Source organism: Drosophila mauritiana, chromosome X (genome assembly GCF_004382145.1).
Source record: "Drosophila mauritiana strain mau12 chromosome X, ASM438214v1, whole genome shotgun sequence".
NCBI classification, from domain to species: Eukaryota; Metazoa; Arthropoda; class Insecta; order Diptera; family Drosophilidae; genus Drosophila; species Drosophila mauritiana.
Genome location: NC_046672.1, coordinates 749,180 through 758,960, shown reverse-complemented (window position 1 = coordinate 758,960; position 9,781 = coordinate 749,180). Strand labels below are relative to the sequence as shown.

Genomic DNA, 9,781 nt, shown 5'->3' with positions numbered 1-9,781 from the left:
GAAAGTAAGTAATCTTAATTGGAGTAAGGTATTGCAAAAAATAACGCCGATAATGGGATTCCATGGATTTCATGTTCTTTTATTGATTCATATTCGGATGCTCGATCAATTAAATTTACACATTTAAATTGTATTTATCAATATTTTAATACTTTGCGCTTGCTGCACGAATTTCAACTAGCAACGAGCGAAGATCCCTAAGCTCCACCTTTTTCATCTCCAAAGCTCCTCCACATCAAACGTGCCTCTCAATTAGTGGAGAACTATCCTTTAATCATCAATTCAACAATTACAAATACATTTACTTAACTAGATGAACTTGTGCTTCGAGTCTTTGAAGTTGAAATTAGCTTGCGATTTGGGGAAAACGCAGAAAGTTTTCCACTCCGTTTTCATTTCAACGGGCGCCAAAGTGCAAAAGTGGTCTTAGCGTAGTTAATGCGTAGGTTTACAAAAAAGGAGTTAAGTATACAATTAATCAGGGGAAAATATATAATCAGTCGTTTAAGTTTTTAGATATACATGTATACATCGATATATAAATATAGTCATAAATATAAACCGCGTTCAAATACAAACACGAGTACAATTACCTCTAAGCGTCGGGGATTAAACAATCGAAAATTACGAGCTAGAGTATCAGGGCGAAGTCTCTCCGTAGAGACTGGCCCCCAACTAACAAAAAAAATGCATCTTACCTCTAGAAGATCGTACTTAATGCTAAATCTGCTACGCATGCGCTCTGACCGAATCGATTCTTCGATTCTTTGTGTGCTATGCAGCTTTTGAATGCTTGCATGTTTGCTCGTTTGTTTGTTTGCTTTGTGTTACTTTTGCTTGCGTTTGTGGACTTATGTGGTAGGGAAATTGCAATAATATGGCCTATCAATATATCCAAAGCCATATTCCTTAGATATTCTTCTCATGATCATGGCTATAGCCTTTCTCCGATGCCTTTCCAAAAAAAATACACTTATCTTTTCTTATAAGAGAAAGATTTTCGTTTACTGCGTATTATTTTTTTCGCGTGTTTCATCAACTCGTTTTCTTCATTTCTTAGCCCACCGATTGCATCGGTGTTGTGTCCTTGTCTTCATACTTGTAGATTTTCTAGCTTTTCTCGCACAAAAAAATAAACATAAAACATAACCTTTTGTCATTTTATATATAATGAGATTGCGCAGACGAAGCGCGTACGTCACTCACACTCACAGTCACTTAAAAGACCAGACTACCTGCCACGCGCTGAACACACTTGGAATTCATTTGAAAAACTTATTAGGGCACGAGGAAATCGTTTTATCACAGGATTTGGATTCGATTTTTCGCGCCCTATTCCATAAATGCCACCTCTGGAGGCGTGGCAGGCAGCATCGCACTCACACTGTACATCCAAAAATAAATACTATAATATAGGAGCAGTCATGCTGGGAAACTGGCGCTGAAAATAATGTGCTTCTTACACTAGGTTATGCATATTCAAAAATATTACTTCAATTAATGCCTGCGATACTTGCCCTGTTGGTCATATTTATACGTTTTTCGAGTATAGGGAGTACTGGGCATAAAAACATTTTTAGTTAAACGGAAAACATTAAGACGCGCAAGTGCACAACCCAACGTAAAAAGCACATATTTAAGAACTCAAACTAAAAGCATACAAGATAATCTTACTGAATGTCTGGTATTAAGTAATATGTATATCCCTGTAGCAGCGTATCGTCGTGGAGCTGGAGGGGCTGAGGGCAGGAGGGCCTGTCTGATATGTGGGTGTGGGTGTCGTCCTCCAACGGGTTCGAGTGGCCCCAGCCAACCCCCCAGCTCCGGGTTCCTTCTCCAGACCCTCCTCGTTCTCAGCCTAGACGAAGGTTTCGCGGATGACGGTGCCGTTGCTACTGGTGCTTAGATCTTAGAACTCAGTTGATTGTCAGACGAATGACGAGAAGCCGGGCAGTGGTGCCCTCGACCTGGCCATATTATTGACGATAATCTGGCCACCATTGAGGCTCATCACTGCACTGCCCTCCGGCTCCGAATCGGTGTAGCTGGAGTAGTTTCGCACCGGCTTGGTCTTCTTCCACGACTGTCGCAGTGAGTCATTCACGTTGGCATAGTGATTCACAAAGGAGTGGGGGTCGCTGCGCACGCTCTCATTTTCGCTCTCCGAGTGCTAGAAAATGAAATCATACTTTTCAAATTGCCCTTATAGAAACATAAATGCATGAGGGGAACACATGTACTCATCATGTTTTCTCTCCAATAATGAACTTGAACATAAACATTGGTCAACCCAAATACGCCCCTTGGCCACTGTTTTTCCGCCAACTCACCTGCGATGCCTCCGAGCTGCTCACCTCCGAGGGCTTCTCGGTCACGCTGCTGTCGTCCGGATTTTCGTCGTAGCACTTCAAGCTCTCCTCGTCGCTGTGATACGCCACCGAGGCGGGCGATGGGCGTGGCGGACTCTTGCCGAGATGGACGCCCGGCGGCGGTCGACTTGTAGACTTTCTGCCCAGAGTCCCCAGGGTTCCGCTTCGCAGAGTGCCTACACTGTTCAGGGTACCAGTTCCAACTCCGTGGCGAGAGCGATACAACTCCAGAGCCAACTCTTGTCGCTCGTCAATTGACATGGCCATAGATTCCTCGAGAGTCTTTTGTGCCTCCTCTGCAAGTGAAAACGTTTTAGCTAACTAAGCCGAATTTAATTTTAAATAAAATACTGAATAATTACGTTTATATTTGTAGCTCTTGCTCTTGACACACAACACAGCAATAACCATCACGATGATCACAATCGAGGTCGCCGCCAGCGAAACCATAAACCAGGTTTGCCGATAAAAGGGCTTGTGCTGCAGGTAACCATATTCGAGATGGAGTTTGGAGGGCGTCAGGATCGAGTCCTTGGAGTACACGGGGAACGAAATGCCGTAACGGTTATACGCAATCACACGGAATGTGTACGCAGTGGAGGGCATCAGTATGTGATAGCTGACCGTAAAATCCTGCATCATGCCCTTTCTGGTCTGCTCGATTTTTGTCCACCGCGAGTCGTCTATAGTTCACAGAAGATAAAAGTTATGTTAAGAGCTCAAAATACAAAAATACATATAGCATATTTTGTTACGGGTCTCAAAAGATGAAAATAAATAGTTAATCTTTGAAAGAAATAGGCATTTTTTTAAATGAGACAAAATGAGACTACTTTAAAAATGTTGAGACATACGATATGTACATTAGCTTACATTCTAATTTCTACGGGACAGATATACTTACAAACAAATGACGGCTCTCCTTTTTCTACGTAAGTATTTCAAAAGAGTATTTGGGAAAGAATTTGTCATTTAGAACCAAGACACCAAAGAGGCATTGAATGCAAAATAGGAGAGATATGCGGAGAGATCATTTAGTAAGTGCAAGTCCAAAACCAGTCCTACAATTCCAAGCAGAAAACCCCGACTTACCTCGCTTCTTCGCCTCGATAAGATAGCCCAGAATGGGTCCCCTCCCGGAAGGACCATTTATCCAATGCATTTCTACGCTGGATAGCGTCTTGGTCAGGATGAGATCACGCGGCGCAACTGGGGATCCATCTTGAGGCCCTGTTGTCACATTCTCACTTATACCCGGACCGTAATCGACGGACGTTTGAGCACGGACAGTGAATGTATAGGTGACCTCTTCCTCGAGATTTTGAACACGCAGTGTTGTATTAGATACCTTTTGTTTCACTTGCTTGCTGAACTCTGTGGGATTACAAAGAAAGAGAGTAAGACACATGATGACAGTCAGATATGAATATTGCAACCTACTTTCATTCTCCTCGGTGGTTTCGTAGGTAACCAAGTACCCCAAGATCTCACCGTTGAGGAACTTCGGTGGATCCCAGGTAACCTCCAAGCTCTGCATGGTGATATCTGAAAATCTAAGGTGAAGTGGAGCACTTGGCACTCCTGGCAGTGTTTTCACGGTAATTGGGGCGGATCGTGGTCCATCTCCCGCCGGATTGAAGGCCAGCAGTTGGATTCGATACTCGGTGAACTTATCAAGGAACACGAGACTGTGGGAAGTTGCAGTGGCCGAAACAACCTCGATTTCCTCCTCCCATTTGCGACCTGGTTCCAACGCTTGCGGTGAATAAGTGACCAGGTAGTAGATCTTATATCCTAAAATATCTCCATTCTGCATGCTCTGCTTTGGTGGCTTCCACAGTAATCGCACTTCCGTGCTGGAAATGGGTGCTGCATCTACGGCTCTCGGTTCCCCAGTCGGCACCGCTTCGCCAACATAGACCGCTGCGGGGGGTGTGGCTGGCCCAGGGCCCTGGGAATTAAATGGTAGCACCACAATTTCATAGTTGCGATCCTGTTGAAGATCCGACAGAACAACACTGTTCTCATTGATGCCGTGCACATCCGTTTTGGGTGTAGACTGCAGGGCGGTGGGGAAATCGGAGAGTTGTTGATATAAAATCCTGTAGCCACCAGTTGAGGCATCACCATTCCACAATGCAGTCTCCAGAGCACTCCACTGCACCCTCACCGAAGTTGTGGTTATGGGAACTACCTTGAGACCTCCAACTCCCACTGCCGGAGCAGCGGGTAAAGTTCTCACGATAACACTTTCTCGACTAAAAGCGGACGGTCCCAGGTCATTGGTGGCCTGTATGCGGAATTGATATGTCATATAGGGTCTCAGACCAACTGCTGTAAAGGAACTAAGAGATGGATCCACCCTTTCTGGAAGTGGTTGCCACCTGCCCTCGTTTTCACGCATTTCCACTGTGTAGTAGCGTAGTGGCGCAAAGCCATCTCTTCCTGGTGTCCAACTGAAGGTGATTTGATGGGCCTGAATCTGACTGCGTGATATTTGCGGAACCGAAGGTGCCTGAGGTCTCTCCCTGTTGTTGGTAGTGTACACGAGAGCAGTAGCTATTTTTCCCCATCCCAGTCGCGTTTGAGCCGTACAACTAAAGCTGTAATACTTTCCGGGAAGTAATTCTGTCGCCCGGAATGTTCGATCGGAAGGCGGAAACTCTCGACTGTAGTTCAGCATGGCACTACCATTTAATGTGTACGTGACCTGATAAGCCAAGATCTTGCCATTAGGATCCACAGGCACATCCCAAATTATGCGAGCCATGGTCAAGGAGACATCGGGAAAACTAACGTTCGATGGCACTCCAGGGGTATCCTCAAAGGTCTGAACTCTAATGGGTGGAGTGCTTAGAGCACCATTACCCAATCTGGTGTAGGCCAGAACCTGAACATGGTAAACCACGTATTTTTTCAGTTCCGTCAAGGTAGTGGTAAATGTGGCATTATTGGGTATCGTCTTGTGCAGCACCTGTTGTCCCCGATCTGCGGCGGCATAAAACACCTTGTAGCCATCTATCTGACCATTCCTGTGTTGTCGGGGCACCTCACCCCATTGCACAACCACTGTGGTGGATGATGTGGCATTCGCCTGGACATCCAGGGGTCCATAGCTAGGAACAGCTTCGCGAGTTCTCTCCACGGCAGTGTCACTCTCTTTTGAACATCCCACATCGTTGCAGGCATTCATTTTCACCTCATACAGTGTCCACTCCTCCAGACTATCTAACACGTGGGAGTTGGCTGTGTGATCTTCGATCACCACTGACCGGGGTACGTATTTAATGGTCCCGGGAGTTTTGACCAGCTGCTTGTAGGATATATTATAGCCCCGGGGATTTCCATACCATTCGGTTTGTTGCAGTGGAATCCAGCGAACCCGCAGTTGTTGAGCACTCATTGCCCGCACGGTTACGTTGAACGGTGGATGTTTGGGCCTGGCTTGAATCGTCTGGAAATCCTTGGTTGCCTCCGAGGGCTTCGAGCTGCCAACCACATTACTAGCACTCAATCTCAGCCTGTACTGGGTAAACGGCACCAAGCCAGTGACGGTCAAGGTCTCTGCATCGGGATCATTTATCTCGCAAATGGTAAACCAAGTCATATTTCTGGCCGTTTGTCCCTCCACTTTCCATTTGGTAATGCTGGAGTTGCCATCAAAGCCCGGAGTGAACTGCAGAACAACAGAGAATGCTTCGATATTGGATAATGCCAGAGCAGTGGGTGCATGTGGGAGAACTGGTTCTACGCCGGACTGAATGGTGGCTGTTTTCGGAATTCCACTGCCCACACGCGTCCACGCGAAAATCTCAAACCAATAGTGCGTGGTGGCCTGCAATTGGTTCACCGTCAACTCTGTATCATCCGCTGTCAGATTAAAGGATTTCAGGGTATCCGGGCGATCCTTGACTTGGTAGCGAACCGTATAGCCCGTTAAGATACCGTTCGAAGCGCGCGGTGGCGCCCAGAGAACTTTAACGGATCTATCGGAGACGTCATCGAAATGCAATCCGGTCACCTCGTCGGGTACGTCATCCATGGTCATCACTGCCACTTGAATACTGGCCACACCATCGCCAGGGTCCGTGAAGCATAGCACACTGATATTGTACTCGGTAAACTTTTCAAGTCCTCCGAGGATAGCTGTCTGTTCCGCCAGTGGATCAATCAGACTAGGGGGCACTGTTTTCATGCGTCGTTCAATGTCCCTCCACTCGCCATCTATCAACCGACGTTGCCATGCCTGGATCTTATAGCCCTGGTTGATGCCATTAATCTGCTGCGGATTGGGTGGAGTCCACCGGCACCTGGCTGCCGTCGAGTTGATAGCTTCTACTTTTACATTCGTGGGGGGTGCTTCTGGGACTCCTTCCTTGGTTTTAATTTTGGAGCCCTCGGTGTAGACACCCACGCCCATGTTGTTATATGCTGCGATCTGCACGATGTAATCCTTCCAGGTGATCAGTTCTTGAATCAGGAAGTTGCGCTGCGCTTCGTTTGTAATATTCTGGTAGGACCAAGGCACATTGTTGTAACCGAATAGGCGGTACCGGAGAATGTATCCCAGGATCTGGCCATTGCGATGCTCCTCCAACGGTGGCTGCCATTGCGTGATGATCTCTGACATCGAGCGGGCGGATCCAACAAATCCCACCGGTGGACCCGAAGGAGCTAGAGTTGGGGTATTGAAATATTCATGTATTAGAGCAAAATTCTTCAAAGCGCTTTGGTCCACTTAAAGGAGAGTCCGTAGTTCTCTCTGTGTTTTTAATTGTTTGTTTAGCTGTGTATGTGATTTGTGTGAGGGGCTTAAAGGGGCGTGAATTTTGTATATACCTCGGTGAAGCGGAAACTCTACGCGCAGGCGGGCGACCAACGGCGATTTGAAATTTCATGTTCGTGATGACAACGATAGCAGGTAAAAGTACAATACGTATACAGGGTATTCAGCATTAGTTTTGTACACTATACATGGTTTATACGGGCACTAAATATGTATATATAACCATTTCAAATAAAATCAAATTTTATGAAACGAAATTGAAAACACAACACTTGTTAACGAGAACTTTACCTCCTGCAGTTTTACAAACTAACCAATTTTTACAGGGATGCTAAAACGAAGACTTTTGAATGCATAGATTCAATTTAAAAATTATATCATAATATACATTTTTCATAGTCACAACATTCACAAACAAAATCAACTCAAAAAGGTTACGACACTAGTACGAGATGCACAAAATGCGGATCGAAAACCTGGGATCACTTGGGGGAACTGTGTGGTACTCACCTTCCTGGGGCAGCTCGACGACGTTACTGGGTTCTGATGGCGAACCCTCGCCCACCCGATTGACAGCACTAACCCTAAACTGATAAACGGTGGCCGCCTTGAGGTTCTCGAGCAGGATCCAACGTTGGTCCGCCGAGACATTGCTCAGCTCGGTAATCCAGTTGAGCAGAGGGTCTGGAACTGGACCTACGAATTTTTCTGTGATGTTAATGTGTTTGGAAAACAGCAGGCGAGGATTATGGTGCAGCGGGTGAGTTGTGAGTGTGAATGGTATAAGTGCGATTGGTGTTATGGCATCATTGGTGGGCAATTTAGTGGGTGTATTACAAGTGGCATTTATGTTTGGTTAAAAGTGAGTAGATTACAGCGAGTTCCATGTGGTGATGTTGTTGTTGATGTTGATGTGAACGCGGTCAAAACAAGGTGCAAATCAACAAAATTATACAACGATTATTTGCAAAAGTTTTCATAGATAAACACAGTATAAAATACATGTGAAATCAATTTACAGTTCATAAAGTTTCGGTTGTTCCAGTTATTGGTGGTGTTCAAAACAAAGTCAATGGAAGAAAAGAGAGAACAGAAATAAACAGATCAAAATCTTGGCTTCCTTTGTGTTGTCTGTAATGAGTTCCTAAATCAGGTTTGTGGCTTGTGGTTCCCCATGAGATTACGCTTAATAAGCGGTTGCCACTTATTAGTCTATACAGGTTGTAAGTAATTGAATGTTTTCAGTCTTGTCTTGTGCTCTATATTACTTGCTTTTCTAAACATTAACTGTTTCGAATTAGTGGATGGAAATTTTTTAAAAATTGTTACACAGTTTGAGACTTCTTTCCTATAAAATGACGTGGATACCTTTTTTGTCAAAGGCTTGGTTTATAAATGGCAACCGTGTGTACTACCTCAACCTCTTCGCCTTATAAATCATAAATCCAATACTAACCACAACCAACGCAACCAACAAACGCTACGCTACCGAAAAAATAAAGATAAAAGTATCCAACGAAACTTACCTAATTCGGAGACCTCACGTCGCTGGATAATAAATTTGGATATTGGACTGTTGCCATCGAATCCCGGAGTCCAGGACACGTTGATGCTGCGCTGTTGCGGTTCCGGTAGTCGTTCCACCTTCACATTGCTGGGTGGGAACGGAAGTTCGATGACGCTGAGGCGGGCAGCCCGCGTCTCGTTTCCCCCGGGAGAAGTGACCACACAGGCATAACTCCCGACGTCGCTCGCCCGCACCGCCTGGATCTCCAGTTGACCGTCCGCCTGGACACCAATGCGCTGCGAATTACTGATGGGCGTCGACGACTGACCCTCGCGATACCAGTCGATGTTGTACGGAACACTGGGATCACTGGACACCTTGCACTGCAGGGTGGCCGTTAAGCCAAGTAGCACCGTTGTGTCCACAGGCGGTTGGATGATTTGCGTCCGCACTGCGGAAAAAGAGGAAACCGGGAAAAAAGTAAGTGCAAGTCCTGGCCAGCAAGAGGGATGGAACACATTAACAACACGGCAATGCAGATTAAACGACCGCAAGTTGTGTGGCAAATGACACGTCGCGACAGCCCCGCCCACTTTTATTGACCTCCCACCGGCACCGACCTCTTCTTCGTTATTCAACTGACTCCCCCCCCCCCTTCTTTGGCTTATCCCTGAATCCGGAGAGAATCCTGGATCCCAAAAGATGGGGAAAATTAAGTTTAAACACCACACAACTTCCACGCGATGACCGAATATCCAATGCCCCGCATTTTGCCTACTATTGGGTGCACCTACTGGGCTTAAAAATCTTTTAACAACAGCTGAGGTAATGGTATTAGTTTAGTATTGGTGAGTTCTTATTTGTCCTGAATAGAAACGAGTAAATAATTATTTATTTAGTGAACAGTGGTTCCGCCAGATTGTATCCCCAACTCATTGGTATTAGAGGGTATCGCGTTGTTTCGAGCTCACAATTGCTGGCCTTGCCCCGACTTTAGTGCCTTTTTGTAGGTTTCTCTCCTTTGATTTTATTTATTTTATGTTTTTTGTTCCCTTCTCTTTGCTCTCGCCGAGTATTTCTTTTTTAGCCCTTTTCAGTCACTAGCTGGCCCGCATGCAT

The 9,781-nt window shown here is 45.7% G+C and overlaps 1 protein-coding gene across 8 annotated transcripts in view; it reads right to left on the bottom strand.

The window, feature by feature from the left end:
* Positions 1-58: 58 nt before the first annotated feature.
* The window catches only part of LOC117147269 (protein sidekick), a 62,597-nt gene continuing 52,874 nt past the window's right edge, over positions 59-9,781 (bottom strand). For 3 of the 8 annotated variants that reach the window (XM_033314094.1, XM_033314099.1, XM_033314095.1), the window contains 8 exons: positions 8,682-9,113; positions 7,666-7,863; positions 3,810-7,043; positions 3,462-3,743; positions 3,274-3,297; positions 2,732-3,052; positions 2,331-2,665; positions 59-2,170 (listed from right to left, as the gene is read on the bottom strand). In XM_033314094.1, coding sequence (XP_033169985.1) covers positions 1,928-2,170; positions 2,331-2,665; positions 2,732-3,052; positions 3,274-3,297; positions 3,462-3,743; positions 3,810-7,043; positions 7,666-7,863; positions 8,682-9,113 — 5,069 coding nt within the window. In that variant the 3' untranslated portion in view covers positions 59-1,927. The remainder of the gene's footprint in view (positions 2,171-2,330; positions 2,666-2,731; positions 3,053-3,273; positions 3,298-3,461; positions 3,744-3,809; positions 7,044-7,665; positions 7,864-8,681; positions 9,114-9,781) is intronic. The other 5 variants (XM_033314097.1, XM_033314100.1, XM_033314098.1 and 2 more) reach the window with 3 other exon arrangements.